This window comes from Bacillus rossius, chromosome 16 (genome assembly GCF_032445375.1).
Source record: "Bacillus rossius redtenbacheri isolate Brsri chromosome 16, Brsri_v3, whole genome shotgun sequence".
Classification (NCBI taxonomy): Eukaryota; Metazoa; Arthropoda; class Insecta; order Phasmatodea; family Bacillidae; genus Bacillus; species Bacillus rossius.
Genome location: NC_086343.1, coordinates 13947384 through 13967670, shown reverse-complemented (window position 1 = coordinate 13967670; position 20287 = coordinate 13947384). Strand labels below are relative to the sequence as shown.

General features: G+C 36.0%; 2 protein-coding genes across 2 annotated transcripts in view; one reads left to right on the top strand and one right to left on the bottom strand.

Annotated features, from left to right (window-relative positions):
- The window catches only part of LOC134540145 (lachesin-like), a 306225-nt gene that overhangs the window by 124909 nt on the left and 161029 nt on the right, over positions 1-20287 (top strand). The gene's annotated exons all lie outside the window — the stretch shown is intronic.
- LOC134539941 (uncharacterized) lies at positions 3749-15111 on the bottom strand. The gene is made up of 4 exons (XM_063382311.1): positions 15000-15111; positions 13535-13660; positions 10406-10513; positions 3749-4677 (listed from the first exon to the last, which is right to left on the bottom strand). Exons 1-4 carry the CDS (start codon positions 15082-15084, stop codon positions 4460-4462), a joined length of 537 nt encoding a protein of 178 aa, XP_063238381.1. The 5' UTR covers positions 15085-15111; the 3' UTR covers positions 3749-4459.

The window sequence follows — 20287 nt, the reverse complement described above, 5'->3', positions numbered from 1 at the left end:
TGTTAAGTTCTTAATTAGACAAATAATGTGTAAATAAATTAAAAGGTTAATATATGGAGCCAATCTGGATTGATTAGCAGAGGGAAAAGCACTCCGACTGAATAATAATTATGTAACGAAGTAGTGCGTACAGTTACAACGATGGCAGCCTAAATTGCAAGGGCCATGTAGAGCTCAGAAAGAATGGTTACCTCACTTTTCTACACAGTGGACTGCAAAGACATCTGCATCACGAAGCTTGCAACAAGGTTTATTATTGATGTGTAAATATCTTAGCTATCCGTATACGCCATTTTGGTAGGGTGATTTCGTGAATGGAAAGGAAGTCGCATGGAACGGAAATGTGTAACTACGGTGCTGCCATCTGTGGTGGTGGATGGCGGAAAAGAAAATTCACAAACACGAAGGGAAACACTATAGAATAAACTGTTTGGTGAATTTCACCAAGATGTGGCATTATTTTAAAAAAATTACTGTCGAAAATCAGGCCCGAAGCCGGGATTTAGTATTTTTTCAAGTATATTTCGCCGTTATCGTAGCCGTTTCGTTATATAGTTTAACATTTCACTCTACAAATCAAAATAGTTAATAGTCGTCGTTGCTGCTCCTACAGCGAATTCTAGTGGCGGGTTTGAAAACTACGTGTTATTCGCGTCAAGAAATATAGTTGAAAACACAAATAAAAATTTAAAAAATTCTAAGAATAAAAAAGTATTAAGTAAATACAAAAACAGCTGCTGCCAACTTGTGAACTTCGCCTTTGTTCAGCAAGTATAGAGTTCTAGCACAAACATTTAAATTTTATTAATTTTTTTATTTTCAAAATGTTTTGTAATTTTTATTTTTTTATTTCTATTATTTAATATTTTTTGTTAATTAATGATATTTATCTAGGATAACGTGCTTAGTTTTCTCCGTGAGCTCCTGGTTATTCCTGCCAATTATTTTATGGTTTTCTCCGAGTGCTCCTGGTTATCCCTGTTCATATTTTGTTGGTTTTCTCTGTGTGCTCCTGATTATTTCTGGAGAGACATGTGCTAATGTTCTTCGAGTGCTTCTGGTTATTTCTGAAAAATCAATCTCTGTATGATTTTTTTTTTTTACTTAATGACACATGCAATTTTATTTAGAGTTACATTTAATTAGTAAATTTCTGTTACTAAATCAGCATTTACAACATTTTTATCACATGGAATTCAAACAAAAAAATTCATTACTCAGTCCAATAATATGTCTTGAAGCAGCTGAGGAACACTGACATGCAGGACTAACTTCCTTCTTCTTCTTGCCTAGCGAAGCCCTCCTTCTCTTGCAATTGTGAATGAGTATCCCGCATCCACATAAAAAATACACAATATATACCTCAACAAAACACGTGGCGATATCTGTTTTCATGAATCGGGACTACTTGCAGCAGGTTATTTTGCATAAGATAAATTAATTCTCACAGCTGAGTGGAGTCAAAGACAGTAAGAGCCATGTAGTCTCATAGCCTCGTGGATTTGTAGCCTTGTAGCTTCGCAGTCTCGAAGCCTTGGAGCCTTGTAGCCTCGTAGACTTGTAGCTTCGTAGTTTTGTAGTCACGTAGCAAAGTCGTCTTGTAGCCAAATGCCATTGGAGCAATTAGGCCTAAGAGAGCTGGAGCCAAAGGCAGTTGGAGACAAAGACAGTTGGAAACAACGACTTTTGAAACCAATGACCCGTGGAGTCAATGACTCTTGGAGCCAAATACCTTTGGAGCTAATGGCTGTTGGTGTCAATGACTTTTGGAATAAAAGATTGTTGGAGGAATTGTATACTAGAGTAAATTGGCGATCGCACTCTACTGAGTTGAATGTTCATTAAAATGTACGTCCTTTTCTTTAAATGTACGAAGTCAAGCCTTTAATATCGAATCCTTCTGATGAGGTCCTATCTCAATGTGACGAGTACGTAATCCTGCGACGAGATCATCTCCCTGTGACGAGAACGTATCCTTTGTTGGGATCATATCCTACCGAACCCTGTCGATCGTATCCTACTGATGGGAGCGTATCCCTATGATATAATCGTATCCTATCAATCTTATATTACACATTAATGGTATATATCCCTTTGATGTGATCGTATCCCTTTGACGATATCGTATTCTACTGAGTTGAATGTTCGTGTCTTTTCGTTAAATTTACGTAGTCAAGTTGTATTCAGGACTGAATATTTGATCCATTAAACACCTTTGGTATTGTTTTCAATGCTCTCGGTTTTATAGCAAGAGTAAAACATGCTTAGTTATTTGGCCTATTTTATGGTAGCAAATTATATCCATACTGTGGTCCTAAAATTTCGGGGACTCTTGACTTATCTGCTAGGAATTGGTCACAGTTGTTTGAAAGATATGACAGCTATCGAAAAATAAGTCTTCGTGGATCGAGGAGACTTAGCCTATATGCACGTAGTTTTCTCTCTTGTATTGAAAAAACGTCTACCGAATACAGACTACATTGTAGGCATTGTGATATCGAGTAACATATTTATTCAGCCGGGCAGAAGTAATTGTTTTCAGTGAGGATAGTCAATTAAATAAATCATTTAAAGCATAAATTGCTTTATGATACGATCAAGGATTGAACCAAGGACCTAAATGAATCGAATCAAATCATTACATTATTAGATTTTTTTTTGCGCACGCCGAGAATTCGTACGACGAATGAAGTAGAATAAGTAACCGAATGCTGTAGAGTTACATTTTGTCCTTAAGTAATAATTTGAAACAGGAAAATAAAACTTTTATTACGAGATAATTTCTGTAGAGTCCCATTTAATTTGACTTCAACCCATGACAATATTTTGGGAGTTACATCGATTATTCATTTTTTAAACCATCTCCATTGCTTCCCATTTGGTCGGATAATGTCTGTTAACAAACTTTACTGATATTTCCATTACTTTATATATTATGTAATAGTGTGGAAGTGATTTGAAGAAAATTACGGCAGGTGTGTCAAAAAATTTTGATATATATTTATATATGTATATGTGTACATATATATAAACATGTGAGTTGGCAATGGTTTTGGTGTATATGGATTGTGAAGAAAAAAAATTATGTAAAAATTTGGAAGCCACAACATTATTACAGCTACAGTAGGTAATTTTTCTTCAAAATATATTTAACAATTTAACTCAAGGTGCTTTTACTAGCAAGTCCAACAATTAGGTCGTTACATGAAAAAAAAATGAAATCATTGACATCTTTACACCCATGAAGTACAGTTAAATGTCTGTAAATTGGCTCATTTGGGACCAAGACCGTTCTAAAATTAGTATTTTGCCTGATTATCGAAAGCATATATTTATTTTTCAGAAAGATACACAGAGAAAGGTTTTCTGTACTTGGTAAAAAGATCCCTTTGGAAACCAGTAGCCAGAAATAGTTTGTAAGAAGTACTACAAGAGAGATATTGTATCTTTGTACAACACAGAGCTATGATTATTTTTATATATGTAAAAAATGGTTTTTGAGATAATACTGAATACTTCTTACGAAATTTGGCGCATAATTTTGTATTTTTATTGATGTTTTATTCAATCACTATTGAAAAGCCAATCCAAATTTCAACCATATGACTTTCTATTGTTGTGTCATGTCCATTATACATGCAGTTAATACTGAAAAGCTATTCAGAGTACGGTTTACAAATAACTTTAATTATTGGAGGTACTGGGGCAACACAAGCATAATTGCCCGGGTAATATATCGAACCCAGTATAAGTGCGAACACTATATTTTAGTGATAACGTTATTTTCACATAAGTTTACACATATTTGTAATTTTACATGAATATTACTGCACCATTTACTCAAAACAAATGACGTGTACGAAAAATATTTAATTTACTGTACAGATATACTAAAAACATGTTGTAATAAGCTGCGCTATGGCCTTACGTTGCATTCAACCTGCTGCAAAACTAAAACCACATTGAAATATTCACAACCAAACAGATTTATCGTTGCCGTATTCCAGAGTTCCAACTGTCCTACACTCACACGTGTATCATTACATCAAAAGGTTAGCAGCTGTTGCAATCCCTATATCAAACTGTTCTGCGGATTAAAATATGGGACGAAACGTGTCATGTTTTAGTTTCGTTTGTATGGAAAGTATGCAATAAAATTTTTTTTTGTTGATATCAGTTGTTATAATTTCATTTTATTTTTCCTCGTCAAGTAAACAAAACAGTCTTCATACATATGCATTGGCTAAAGTTATGTATTACACAGTTGTGGAGTATAAAGCATAAAAATTAAAAAAATAAATAAATAAAGATTTATGTAGAATTAAGAAAAGAAAGAAAAAAACAGGTGAAGAACACGTTTGTCGGCGGGAATGAAGGTTTGAACGGTGTTGTTGCCTCTCCTCTTCCAGTTCTTCACTCGCGGAGGGAGGGAGGGGTGGAGGGGGGGGACTGTAGTGGATCAGGGCATGTTAGCGACCATGTTGTAGAAGAAAGGGTCCTCTAAATAGCTGTACATCGGGTGTAAATAAGACGGGCGTTGGGGGACCGCCGAGGTCTTGGCCGCGGGAGGAGGCTGCTGGTCGCCGGGCAGCACGCAGCAGTAGTGGATGCGCGGGTCAGGAACCTCGATCACCTGACCGCAGTTCGCTGACGCCCACGTCTGGTCCACCCCCGGGACTGCGGAACAAAAAAAAAAAAATTGGTTGTCTGCAAAGTCGGTTTTACCTGTGAATATATATACTGTATAGAAGTCGCCAGCCCAGGTTAAAATTTCTAATACAGTTTTGAGGTAGTTGGTTAATTCACCGCCGCAATCGCCACCATCTCCAAGGCATCCACTTGTGGTGGTCCCTGGCGGACAAGTGTCGAACTCTTCAAACACCCCTTCCCCCTCCTGTTGAACGAACTTGAGCTGCAGTGAATTATAGATGGGGGGTGCGGGGAATGGCAGCGGGCGACAGAGCTGCGCTCTAACGTGTAAATAACAACCTAAGACGATACAGGGCGTTACGGCAGCGCACTGCAGCGGTGAAGTTCCCAAGCTGCTCATCATACGCTTCTGAAAAACGTAGAGTAAATCCTATCCACTCGCGACTTCTATACAGTATATATATTCAAAGGTTTTACGGACGATAGTTTTAAACGTGACAACGTCATAACGAAACATTGATGAAAATGATCGCATGCTTTCTATGAATAAAATTGAAATCATTTTTTTTTTTAATCGAATCATCACTATTTTGTACGGACACAAAGAAGGAGTGAAATGAAATCCACAAATTTTAATTTGATAAATTTACATTTTATTTTTGCACTCATTAATTCGAATGTGTTTATTACTTTAACGAAGAGATTTTTTTTTTAACTATAACTTTTTATACGTACGTGTTTGCTATTTAACTTCTTCTTCCAATCTGTGTTATTCTGTTAAGGATAGGACGATGATGGGAAAAGTAGGAAACGAATGGGAGTGTTTCAAGTTTAATGTGCCTTGAAAAAAGTAAAATCGATGGTTGTTCCAATCGAGTGGAAGAGAGATAGATGCGGCGCAAGTGCACAATGAGCGTAACGGGACACAGCGTAACGGGACAATGCGCGTTACGGGACACTTTTTCGTGTTATTCTGTTAAGGATAGGACGATGCTAGGAAAATTAGGAAACAAATGGGAGTGTTTCAAGTTTAATGTGCCTCGAAAAAAGTCAAAGCGATGGTTGTTCCAATCGAGTGGAAGAGAGATAGATGCGGCGCAAGCGCACAATGAGCGTAACGGGACACAGCGTAACGGGACAATGCGCGTTACGGGACACTTTTTCGTTCGTGCAGCCGGCGTTCATCGATTTATTAGACGTTGTCACGTAAAAAACTGGCGCAGCGTTACGGAAAGTGCTTGGAACCGAATGGCGATTATGTGATAATGTGAATTAGATATGTAGTAAACTAAAACGATCAATTCAATAACAATTTTTTTTCTCACGAATTTAAAAGACCAAAAGGAGCTTAATTTACGAACAGCCCTTGAATATTGATTTTAATATAGACAGATAACACACAGCGTGGTTACGTCGACGCCCTGAAAGACAACCGATTAGAGCCGTTCTACTATGAGGTGGGAGCAAGAAAACGGAACGGAATCATACCTGCAAGATATTTAAGTTCTACCATCCGTCTGTCTCTTCCGTATCGCATGGAACCGTACCAAACAGCAACCAATGGTTACGAAAAACAAAATTTAATTAGAACAAAATTTAATTAGAACAAAATTCGAAATCCGATAGTAAAACATAGTCAAGGTTTACATATTCAATAAAAAAAAAACGAGGGAGGGGGTTGTCTGTAAAGTCGGTTTACGGACGATAATTTTACGTGATAACGTCATAAGAAAACATTGATGAAAAATTGCATACTTTTTTAATTTTAAAATGTTATTCACAGTTTGTGCAAATTTAATTGAAATAATTTGTTTAAATATAATCACGAACAATTAGTTATAGAAATAAACTGAAACCAAATCAATGCCAATAAATTGTTAATTTGAAATGACGTAATTGGACAAATAAATCTTTTTTTTTTAATTGCTGCTTTTAAAAAGCCCGCTTTAACCTGTTTGATATTGTAGAAGATTTTCTCGCACGGTGGTTGGCCGGTTCTTGCATGCACGTCTCAGGTAGAACGTGACAATGAGTCATGCTTTTTTGTGCGTGCAGCAAGCGTTCATCGATTTATAAGACGATATCACGTCAAAAAAGTTAAGGGGGTGCCTCCCATTTCATGTCATGATTTTATAATTATACTATTTACTGATCAATTTTTAGACGTTTTTCATTTATTTTTTAAATTTCACGAAATGAAAAAAACATACAGCGCATACCTTTTTGCATAAATAACTGCCAAAGTTACATTTTTTAACGGTTTTGGGTTGACAAATAAGAAGAATTTAATTTATTCCTGAACTAAAACTTTTTTAGGTTTAACTGCAATGCCACTGGCTACTTCAAGGTATGGTTTACATTTCTATCACAAAAACTTATTTCATGTTTCTTGGCTGTCAAAATCGTAACAAATTGAGAATTTTGAAATGCCAGGTAAAATTAATTAATAATTTCTGAAATAAATTCAAACCATTTCTTGAAGTAGCCAGTAGCATTGCAGTTAAACCTAAAAAAGTTTCAGTTCTGCAATAAATTAAATTCTCCTTATTTGAACAACCCAAAAACGTTAAATATGCCAATTTGGCAGCTAATTATGCAAAAAGGTATGCGCTATATATATTTTTTTCATTTCGTGAAAGTTAAACATTTGAAAAGGTCTACAAGTTTATCTGTAATTTCTGTAAATATAAAATCTTGACCTGAAATGGGAGGCACCCCAACGGACCACGCGCTGAAGGAAAGCACAGGCCGAAACTTGTCAAGTACTTTACATCGTACCAGCTGAAGTACCGGGCTTAACGCATCAGCAGATGTCTCTCTTTGTCACTTTCACGTTACAACATTACACATGTTTTAATGATGTTCGCAGGCTATCGCGGCCACCGCCTGAAGTAGCTTGGCCTCCTGGGTTGTAGCCGCGTCCTTGGCGAATAATTCAACCGACGTTTCGTTCGACATTGCAGTCGCCATCATCAGAGAGCATTTACCTACTGCTCCCTGATGGTGTGCGACTGCAATGTCGACCGAAACATCGGTGAATTATTCGCCAAGGACGCGGCTACAACCCAGAAGACAAGCTACTTTTTTACACGTATTTTATCTATCTTATTTTAATATGAGATGTAGTTTGTCTTCGCACTGCAGCGGAGACGCCCAGAGGCGTGACATTTCCGCACGCAGGTCATCGAGGGAGCGATTTCAAATCACGTGTTCCCGATGGCTACATGGCAACGGCCATTGGATTTTCGTGGCCTTCTTTGTCGCCTGGCAACGGATGTTGCGTTGTTATTGTTTCTCGGTATCCCCGCAGCGGATAAAGCATTGCAGGTGCTTTTATTCCCGTTTGGAACTCAACCCGGTCTTTCTGTAATCGTCTTTTGTCATCATACTGGCACTATAATTGTTGAAATAAATGTGAATTTTTAAGGACCGAACAACTGGTTTCAGCCAACGTTCACATTAATTACTCTTTCGGTAATCTAAGCCCGCAACATTTTTTTTTTTTGCGTAATTTTATTTTAAAATTTTCTTCATTTATGTTTTTGACGTGATAACGTCTTATAAATCGATGAACGCCGGCTGCACGCACGAAAAAGCATGACTCGTTGTCACGTTCCGCCTGAGCTCAGCGTGCAAGAACCGGCCAACCACCGTGTGAGAAAATCTTCTATAATATATAAACAGGTTAATGCGGGCTTTTTAACTAATTGTTCGTGATTATATTTAAACAAGTTATTTAAATTAAATTTTCAAAAACTGTAAATAATATTTCAAAATTAAAAAGTATGCAATTATTCATTAATGTTTTCTTATGGCGTTATCACGTAAAATTATCGTCCGTAAACCGACTTTACAGACAAAGCCCCCCCCCCCCCCCCCAAATCCTTTTTTTTGAGGCGTGTACCCACGAGGGGTTACGGGTGCATAATGAGCAGCGAGAGAGTTTTCTGTCTGTAGACTGCTATAGTGAAGCACGAGCGCATCAGCTAGCATATATACTATTAACAGCCGAGAGAAAATAAAGCATTAACGACATAAAATACGACAACAAGCAGATTAAGAAAAACACGTACAAAGTAATGGACGTTGCCAAGGGATAAAGAAAGAATCAACGCTGTGACAGCAAGATTTCATTAAGACTTGCCCTTTTTTTTTTTTGTTATTCAAAGAAGTAGGTTTCCGAAATCTCGTGTAGACAAGGCCCTTAATTTTGTTGCGAAGATAAGTGTGCGAAATTTCATCATGTTCTGAGTAAAACTGTAGATTTGTATAAGAAACAAACAAAAACAAACGAAAATGTTAATACATATATATATATACACACACACACACACACACACACACACACACTAGCTGAAGTAACCACGCTTTGCTACGGAAGTCTACAGGTAGAACACTCACGCACAGCGGGTTATACGTGCCCCTTTTCGTGGGTAGCATCATTCGGAGCCTCGTATGAAAAACAAATCAAGCGATACAAAAGCCCTTTGCTATGCAAACGAGAAAAGCATCAACAATTAAATAGCGAAATTTCATTATAAAGTATCTCGATTCTGCTTTAAGCGGTAGTTTTCTCGAAATATCTCGTGCTTAGAAGTTAACTCTTGGAAAATTCCATCGATGTCGTAGTAGAAATGTAGGTTTGTACGAGAAACAAACAAGCGACGTAAACACATCCTACTATATCTACCTATACGACTTTCACAATATTCACATTTAAAGCATGAAAATGAGACCTACAAAGAGTTATTTTTGTCTTCTATGACACTGTTTTATTGCATTATTTTAATTGACAACCAAACCGATAAAGCACAAGACAATGTGACATTTTTACTGCTAATATTGCATAAGACTTCGGTTAGACCTGAGATCAGGAATGTAATTTTTTAGTATATATTTACCCGTAAATGCACATAAAATTTTCAATCGAGTATTTGATCAAGTGCACTAAATTTCAGAGGTTCGCTTTCGTATCAAAAAAACAATGGTATAAATCTATGATTAATGCAACTAACACTATACATATCAAGATGACAATATGGAAAAAAAAATATGTGCTCGAGTTCTTTTGTCGCAAGCGTTCTACAGTGTTTAAATACAGTAGCTTACTCTTTTTTAGGCTAGTACCTACTTTTTGTAAACCGACAAAAAATATTAATTTGATTATTTTAAAAATTAATTATTTTTTGGTTTACATAAATAATATTTATTTAATCATAATTTATGCATTAAAATGAACTATCAACATCAGGACAACATGATTCATATATTAAAGTCTTACTATACTGCATTCATGTGTAAAAAAGACTTAAAAAGTGATGAAATAGTTGACGGAACTGAATGAACAAACCAATCATGGCTTCATGTGTTGTAGCCGCTGATGTCAGAGATATCGAGACGATGTGAGATTAGCATGAAGTGTTGTCGGAATGAGTGAATAGACGGGTAGCCTCGAAGGCACACCAGCCCGGACTGCTTAGCCGGGAAGCGAGCGTTATAACCGGGAAGCCCGGGCTGTGCTGACCATGCAGCGAGAGGGAGAGGGCTGTCGCCAGATAAGATGAAGGGCGCGAGGTGGGGATGAAGCAGTTACAAAACTACAAGGGTGGGGTAGCTAGGATAACCCTGAGAGAGCCCACAGTCGCACAACACCCGACACATTTAACACATGTGAAGAATCAGTTTTTTTTATATACCCTGAATCGTTTGATTACCAGGCATCTTGTTTGAACATTCAACCACGATGGATACCTACACAGGTTATAGTAGGGTATCGTGCAGCAGTAATTTGTGCGAGTTTCGCCCGAGAATTCTCTTAGGCCGCACTCCAGGTATCCATTATATGTCGAAGGCTCGTTGCCACCTGGGAACAGGTTGCAAACAACACTTATAAGGACATGTTTATACCTTGGAACAGGCGTGAGCAACACTTTAATGGAAATTTACATAGCGATTGTTTGCATTCATGTCAAAACATTGAAAAACTTAATTTTTACTTTATTTAAGAGGCCTATAGCAGGTTTATTTTAAGCTATGTGTTGCAATGCCTTTAGGTATTTTATATATACATTTTTTTTAAAGTTTGCACACAAATACAAAGCATCTTTCACTATTTCTTTACCTCTCTGTAACTCTATACATCTCTTAATTTCTCTTTATATTCATCCTTCTATATCACGCCATATATCTCAATCTCCCTATCTCTATCTATACATCTCTATATCTCACTATAGGCCTATATCAATATCAGTATAAATCTGTATATGTATCTTCACATATCTCTATCTATCTCTATATAAATATAGCTGTACTTTTATATATACTTCTCTTTATCTCACTATATATCAATACCCGTCTACATCTCTATATATATCTTCATATATCTATATCTATATAAATATAGCTGTATTATTCTATAAATCACTCATCCATTATCCATGTCTTTATAAATGTATCTCCTTTATGTATATATATTTATATTTCTTTTGATCTATATATCTGTATATATATCACTCTCTCTACATAATTGTCTAGCTCTAACCTCTCAGTATATCTATATATCTATATATGTCTCCATCACTCTGTATTTCTCTATCACTATCTCTATCCCTCTGTATCTGCCTCTCTTTGTTTCTCTATATCTATCTTACTTGATTTCTCTCTCTCTCTCTCTCTCTCTCTATCTCTCTCTCTCTCTCTACTCGCACGACACCATTATTATTCGGACCATAGAAAAAAAACTGACAAAGTATTTACTGGTAATTATCCGATACTACTCGCGCGCCACCTTAATTTTAGCTTTAAGAGTTGGTATTATCGAAATCTCACCTTCCTCGTGTTTTAAACATGGTGGTAAGAAGTAAGGGAGTTTGTGTATACAATCTTTGCTATTTTAATACTTGAAGTCAAAATGAGAACGACCTCTACCACCCTTTTCTGCTTGTGCATAGCAAAACAATTTTTGGTTTTAATGTAGAGTAACCTTAATTTCTTGCAGATGTGTTGGTATTATTTTTCTTTAGCAATATTCACTACGTTATGGCGTATTTACGATTTTTTCTTACGAGTTATTTTTAAGCTGACATGATGTAGGCCTTTGGACATACGCCAATGGCGTATGTCCAAAAGCCTACATCATGTCATGCACTCCCATTGCACAAATCTTTCAAAGATAATATTTTTTAGCTATTAAACAAATTTATAGCATATTAGCCTTTATACAGCTACTATTATCAGGTACTTCAGAATAGACAACCATTCCATATGCCTCCAATGTTTGAAAGGTCAAGCGTGCAAAATTTCATAGAGATCGGATGAACGATGAGTTATCAAATCAATTAAGAAATTTTATCAAGCATATTAAAATTCTGCTTTAAAGATCGGGTTTATCATAATCTCACCTAGAGAGTACGGTAATTACCATTACAACGATTTCCCGTCCAATAAGATCAAAATGTTTCGTTCCCACCGATGATAAGATATGCGTTAGTTTTATTTTTGTTTTCAGGTTAAGATTTTTCTCGTAAACTTCTTTTCCCGTATAAAACGATGTATTTAAAAGTTGAAAACCATTGATTCTAAGGATATCACCGGTTACTTAATTACAGAAATACGAAGTTGCCGATGTGTAAAGTTTCTTACAAAGACGTTTTCAATCATATAGTCTTTATCTGCAGCGCATTCATATTTGGTTAAGTTGATTACAGTATAGAGTTCGCTCGCGTAGTGCAATATCGATATCGATAGCTCGCCGATTGCATGCAAGGCGCACGTTCTGTCCCGTGCCGAGAGAACTGCATTTAATACCCCGCATTCTCTCGTGGCTAGTTTGTACTACGAAGATGGAATGACAAGATTTCACCAATAATAATTAAATTATGCTTTTAAGTTTTTGTTTTATCGAACTCTCGCCTAGACAGTGACCCTCCCCTTGTTTCGAAGGTCAAGTGTGCAAAGTTTCCACTCAATCGGATAAACTATACGTAAGCGCATAGAAGACGAACAGACAAAAACTCATATTTATATATAAGATTATCTAGATTTTAAAATTTCAAATGTTATAATTTTAATTATATCTTAATGCATAGAAAAAAATTTTTTTTGATTAACATAGTTTTTAACTAAAAATTAAATAGCTGTGGAAATGTATAATATGTATTGATGCTGTTTGGCAATAGTTAATATAAATTTCTAAAAAATAACAAAATATCAAATATATTTATGGAAAATAATAATGTTAGTTTTTAGTTCATACAATGAAATTCATTTAACGACGACGACTAGTTTTGCGGTAGTTGTAAAAAATTTGTTAATGTAAAATTTATCCAGATGGGTAGTGTTTCATCTTTAATAATCTTTTTTAAATTTTTTTTATTAAAAATAGTCTAGCTTCAAATTTAAAGCCGTATGGCAGCAGCAGTTGGAAGCATTTAAGACCGTTAGTCGTATACATGATTTTAGCTTTCTTTTTTATTGCGATGAACTTGAAGACGAAATTTATCGGTCTATTTCGGACTTATCTGTACATTTTTAACGGTGTCGTGTTTGTACATTAATATTCAGACACGAACTAAAAAATTGATTATGCATTAAAAACCTTTATTTAAATAATTTTTAAACGGTATTTATGTATATCTATTAGTTTGTTTCATCAAGAAAAAATATATCCTTTAGATTTTGTAGAAATATTTTTTTGAACATTATAATTTTTGTCAGTAACATGAACATTTTTTTTAAAGAATTGACATAGTTCACATACGATGCTCTCCTTTAGTTTTTGCACGATGCGCTCTAAAACTGTTTAACATTTAATACCTACTAAATAAAACGCGAACGAAGTTGCTGGTACATCGGGAAATCGGTTAAGAGACGATTAGCCGTTTACCGTATTCCGGGAGCTCAAGCGGTGATTGTCTCGCTCCTGCTCGGCTTGTGGCTGTACCGAAAGTGGAGGCCACGCACAGCAGCAAGGCGACAAGTGCTGCTATAACCTGCTGCTTCATGTTGCTTCCTGCCGACAGAACAGACATTCGAGCTGGTATTTTTCTAGTATTTAAGCTAGTATTTTTATTCATAAATTTAAAATTTCTACCCTGTACCAAATCATTAAACACTGTGACGAACCATGTTTGTTACACAATCCTGAATAATCTTTCTATTGACAAAAATCCAAAAATATCAAGCATGCTATTATTTTGAGGAAAAAAAATACATTTTTTGAACAACTTTTGCGGGAATAATTTTTTAATGTAACATTGACTGTTCATACTGTATATATAGAAAAAAAACTAACTATTCAACAGCAAGATAATTGAAATGATTTCTCATTTAAGAATAAATTTCAAATGGTCCAACACTGAATACTTCATTTAAAAAATATAATTTGCAAAATAATAATTAATATTGATAAATATGATTTGTGCAAACAATATTTTTTTTTTCATAAGTGAAGCAATGAAGTGGGAATTTTTGAAGAAGTGGCTATAACTAAAATAGTATGAGACGTTTATTATTATTTTTTTAATTTTGGTGTTTTGATTCAGAACCGTAATTAACTGGCCTAGCCACTGTTCTCACCCGACGTTTAGCTCTGGGACACCATGGATATATTCTAAGGCAACTTCTACTATTTTCACTATTCGAGCAGAGAGTTCCGCCTATGTTTTAAGCCAGATTTGTCGTCGGACGTATGCTTAACACTCCGTACTCTTTATAGAAAAAAATTAGGAAAACACCAATGCTTACATATATGCAATTTTTAAATACACTTGAGAAAATATTTTGTAGGCCTGTGACATAATGCACTCTATTTCTGAGGTCATGAATAGTATGTATTTATATAAAATTGTTTTATTGAAGTCTCATTAAAATTGATAAAGTTGATTGGCTACTTAACAGCGGTAGTGCTAGTATGAGTTCTATCTCAACCAGCATCATTGAAACTTAATGACAAAAATTGCATCCTAATGTACAAACATTATGGTATGAGTTTATAATTTTATTCTGGAATAAAATTGGTTCATCAATTATCTATTGTTAAAATTTCAATTATAATAGATTGTAACTGGTTTTAACTTTGTTGGACTCGTTGGAGTGAAGTTAGATGCGAGTTAGTAGTCAGTGTGTTAATGTTTAGTGGATTTTATCCAAACGAGTGAATTCTATGGCGAGCGGTTAATTGGATCGCTGTTCATAACCAAAGCTACCGATAGCATAACATTGTAAACACGATTAGTACGTCCCAACATAGTTTCGTTTCTATGTTTCCGAGTAAATTTACGGTGGTTTTAGACCCACCTCGGTTCAAAGAGAAGCGAGAGATCAAAATTATCTTCACGATGTTTACTCACTAGTAGCTTCCAACGAAGTGATGTTTGCTGGCTGGATTGTAGGTCTTTTGTCGTTACATACTTCCTTATATATATGGTTACTCATTTTTTTAATGGCAGTATAATTGTTAAACGCGATAGCTATAAAGTATCCGTGGCCATTTTAATGGGAAATAAGTATATAGATATAACTGCTAGTGTAAATGATGCCTGTAATGGGAGTTAACATGATAAGTACACGTAAAGTTACGTTTCGGTTATGTAGAATCGAATAACAACCTTCTTACAAGGTTTTTATAGTGATTTTTAATGACAGTGAAGTATTACGAGATATTAAGATCTTAATTAGACCAATAATGTCTTAACAAATGTAAAGTATTATTTATGGCTCTTGTCCGGATTGATTAGCAGGGGATCGAGTGATCCGACTGGGCAATGATTATGTAACTAAGTACTGGCGTGCCGTTGCAACGAACGCAGCCTTACTTGCACGGGCCACGTCAAACCTCTCGTTTTTTTTTACCGTGAACTGCAGAGACATCTGCATCACGGAGCTGCAGCAATATTTATTATTTATGTGTAAGTATCTTAGCATCTGATTGGAGTAATTTCGTGAATGGAACGGAAGTCGCATGGAACGGAAACGCGTAACCGCGGTGCTGCCATCTGTGGCGAATGGCGCGAACCAAAGTTCACAAAGGTAAGGGAAACCTTAAAATATTAACTGTTAGTGAATTTCGACAAGGCGGGCAGTATTTTATTAAAATTTCTTGTCGAAAACCAGAATCAAAGACGGGGTTTAGTTTTTTTTAGGTCTCTTTTGCTTTTATCAGAGCCGTTTCGTTATATAGTTTAACATTTTTGCTATGCAAAGCAGCAGAGTTAATAGTCGACATAGCTGTCCCTGCAGCGGTTTCTAGCGGCAGGTGCGAAAACTAAGCGTGATACACAGTCCAGAAATGTGGTTGAAAACACAATACGCGAATATTTAAGAAGCCTGGCATTATTTTAAATAAATCCTGTTCTAGTTTCGTATTATATCTTTATTCGCTACGTTGTAACACGTTACTGAATTTGGATATTTAGATATCACCATGAGTGCTGAATGACTCGCTAACTAATTTTTTTCCCCTAGGGATTGTCTTTTTTTTTTTTTGACGTGATAACGTCTTATAAATCGATGAACGCCGGCTGCACGCACGAAAAAGTGTCACGTTCCGCCTGAGCCCAGCGTGCAAGAACCGGCCAACCACCGTGCGAGAAAATCTTCTATAATAACAAACAGGTTGAGGCGGGCTTTTTAACTAATTGTTCGTGATTATATTTTATCAAATTATTTAAATTAAATTTGCAAAAACCGAAAATAATATTTGAAAATTAAAATGTATGCAATTTTTCATCAATGTTTTCTTATGACGTTATCACGTAAAATTATCGTCCGTAAACCGACTTTAGACAATTTCTTTTTTTTTTGTTTGTTTGTTGAAAGAATTACGTCCAAACCAACAACTATTTTCTCAGTCCGAGCATCCTGTATACTGCACGCTGCCGCCTGGAAAGTGACGTCTCATGATAACCCCTGTTTTCTTTCCGGTCACACTGAGAGAAAGGTTTGTTTGCCTCAACAAAATATTTGTTTGTATATGGTGAAATAAATATATTTTGTTAATTCAAACAAATGTTTTGTGGTAGGAAAGATTCTGTTTACCCTACAAAATGATTTTGTCAACTCAAATATATATTTGGTTAGGCGTGACAAATCATTTTTGTTACTTACCGAGTTTGGTTAAGCTAACAAAATATTTTGGTCCACCAAGTAAATATTTTTTTTTGCCATATATAAGCAAATAACTTGTTTGGTTCAAACAAACCTTTTTCTCTGTGCAGGTGTGGTCGTGAAGAACAGATGCGTAGCTCACGGCAAACCCGGGTTGGTGCAGTTGTGGCGAACTGCACATTCCGGTAGGGCGGAGGGAGTGTTTGAAGAGAATGGCAAACCTACAAGCACGCGGAGTGATACATCAACGGCTACGTAGAAGTGAACACTACCCCGCCACGGGGAAGCTTGACTCAAGAAATTATTTTGGACATAGGTCATTCATTGCCCGTATGCACTATGTGTCGTACGAAACAAACAGCAGAACATAATGTTCGCAGGCTTTCACGGCCATTGTCCGAAGTAGCTTGGCTTCTGAATTGTAGCCGCGTCCTTGGCGAATAATTCACCAAAGTTTCGGTAGACATTGCAGTTGCCATCATCAGGGAGCCGTCTTGAGTAGGTAACTGCTCCCTTATGATGGCGATTGCAACGTCGACCGAAACGTCGGTGAATTATTCGCCAAGGACACGGCTACAATCCAGAAGCCAAGCTACTTCAAACAGGAGGACAGACAAAGAAAACAAGCAAAAATCGGGTGTTTTCACATTTTAAATGTAAAAACAGCATGGATAATGCCGTGGAAAAAAAAATTAGAACAATATCAAAACAAAAACGAACGCAGTGGGTTGACACCGGCGAGAAAGTTGAAAGAAAAAGTAAATACAGACAATTAACAACTTTGGTTGACAACACAATGTCAGACAGAGGAATACAACGTATTTTGATAATCTCGAAAACACGCAGACAATACAGTGGCGCTCATGGGAAAATTTCGTTAGGTTTGATCAGCCACATCAATTAGACGGTAAATTAAGTTTAACTGTCAGTTAGGTTAAATGTTAAAAAAAAAAAAAATGTAAACAAGGGAATTGATCCTCTGAGTTTCTTAGTCTGTGAATATATTTAAAAATGTCTACATCATGATTGCACAAATTCAATAATATTTTTCGATCATTACACATCAGCAAATATCTGATCATTTTCATATTATTGTAATGCACAAAATCTTTGTTACACTTTAACCGAACCTTATCCTCTGTTAAAAACAACCACATACGGATGATAGCTAGCCACTGTTGAAACGTTAACTACACTTTGAGAAACAGCAAATTTTTCTAATCAATGATTTGTCATCACATGCTAATCAGAAAATAACCAAGCATTATGAAACCAGTCCTAAGTATTATTGTTTATACAAACCTATTTATAAAACTATTGTGATTACTAATAATACTGATAATGTCATTTATTCTATAACTGTTAAATGGGATTCTGAAGCCAAACTGCCAAAAGCCTTATTAATAAAGAAATTATTTTCAGATTGGATAAAAATATCGCATAGCCAAAAAGACTGTAGAGAGACATTTCTCGTGTATTGATCGAAGTTTTTTCACATATTTTTTCTTGTCTATTTGAGTGAGCAGTTCTGATTTAATTCCAGATAACACAATCGTATTCTGATTGTAATATTTTTTTTTTTTAGTGGCTTCATTTGGGGGGGGGGGGGGGTTTGTGGTTATAAGCTTAAAGGATTTATATAATACATTATAACGGATTTAATTATATACCCACTAAAATACTTCTTTTTTTCACTTCAACCCTTTGCTATTTTCCATCCCTTGTAGAAATAGTCGGTCGTATAGTTTATCTTTTAGCCAAAATTTTTATATAATAAATAAAAATAAATGTTCGTAAAATTAATATATATATATATATATAAATTCGTAAAGTAGATGGGTAAGAATTCAATGAAAGTCGTTTCAGTTTTTGTTGTAATTTTTTTTATTTTTTTTATTTTGTTTATTCCCTCGTCAATTTAACAAACGTTTCCATACGTACATCAAACATAAAAATTATTCATTTGACAATTTAAAAGTAAATTAATGGATTCGTGTGGAGGAATAAAAACATAGTTTTTTTTTGCCTGAGTTCAGTAAGTGTCGTCTAAGAGACGAGGTAGTTGACGGGAATGGAGGTGCTCCACTGGAGGAAGGAGCCCTTATGGGCGCCGCGCCCTGCCGCGGAATGGACGCTGCACGGGGAACACCAGGCTGGGGGGCGGGAGCCCGGGAAAAGGCCCCGCTCCGAGTACCCCCTGGTACCCGGGCAGCAGGCAGCAGTGGTGGACGACGCGCGGGCGGTTGAAGTACCTCACCCGGGTGCAGTACTCGGACACCCACGGCTGCGAGATCCCCGGGACTGCGGACAAAGTCAACAAACCAAACGCTGACGCACGGTCAGGGGCAGAGGCCGATACCTTCGTTGTGTTTCCATCGGGTACCTACCAGCTACGGTAGCCCTGGGCCTAATGCATCGTGAAGGATGTCTCTGAAGTGTGTATAGTACGTAACTACATTACAAATTACATCTTTCATCTATCTGTAATATTAAAAAAGAGAGAGAGAGATTCTCTGTGTGTCTACAGTCCACGTAGAATCGAAACATACGTAGACGCATAAGAAGCATAGGGCCTCCATGCTGTCGTAGAGAATTTTCCAAAATACTTTTTAGTTTTGAAGTAGCTTGGCTTCTGGGTTTTGGCCGCGTCCTTGGCGAATAATTCACCGATGTTTCGGTCGACATTGCAGTCGCCATCATCAGGGAGCAGTTACCTATTGAGGTACCTAACTCAGTATTATAAATAAATTAAATCGGGTACTGAACTCGAATCGCTTGTTGGGAAGGCATTTAATTGAAACATTAGACCAGAATGGATACGTACACATGTTGATGTAGGACACCGGACAGCAGTAGTGTTTGCGAGGACCCTCCCAGATTTGTTGATAGCTGCACCCCAGCAATCCAATAGTCTTCGAACGTTCGTCCCAATCTGGGGAACAGATTTGAACACTTTGATGAAACAAGTTCACACCTCGAAAACAGGTTCGAACAACACTGTAATGAACAATCACAACGTGGTTATTTGCATTTAATAAAAATTACCATATAATGTATTTTTTTTTCTTTCGTTATTATTTGAAACCGCTGTAACAATGATATTTTACTATGTAAATTTTAACATATTGAAGCATTATAATTTAAATATTACTTATATTTGTAAAAATATATTTTTACGAAAATAGTTACTGAAGTATAAGTAGATACTGTTTGGAGCTATTTTTTTTAAAAAAATCTGGATTCAATATCTTGATTGTAACAAAATTTGCTAGAAATCGTGGCATTATTTATTTTAATGAAATCATCCAAAGGCAGTTAGTAGTTATGGGGTAGTCGTAGAAAAAAAAAAGTTTTCAGAATAATTTTATCAAGACCCTTAGAGTTTTATCTTAAATACTTTCTAATTAATTGCTATTAAAATTTATTCAACTCCAAATTTAATGCGTATAGCAAGCACCCTTTGAATTTATTTAAGACCATAAAACCTATACTATTTTCAGTTTATTTTTCTGTGATGAACATAAAGTCGAAT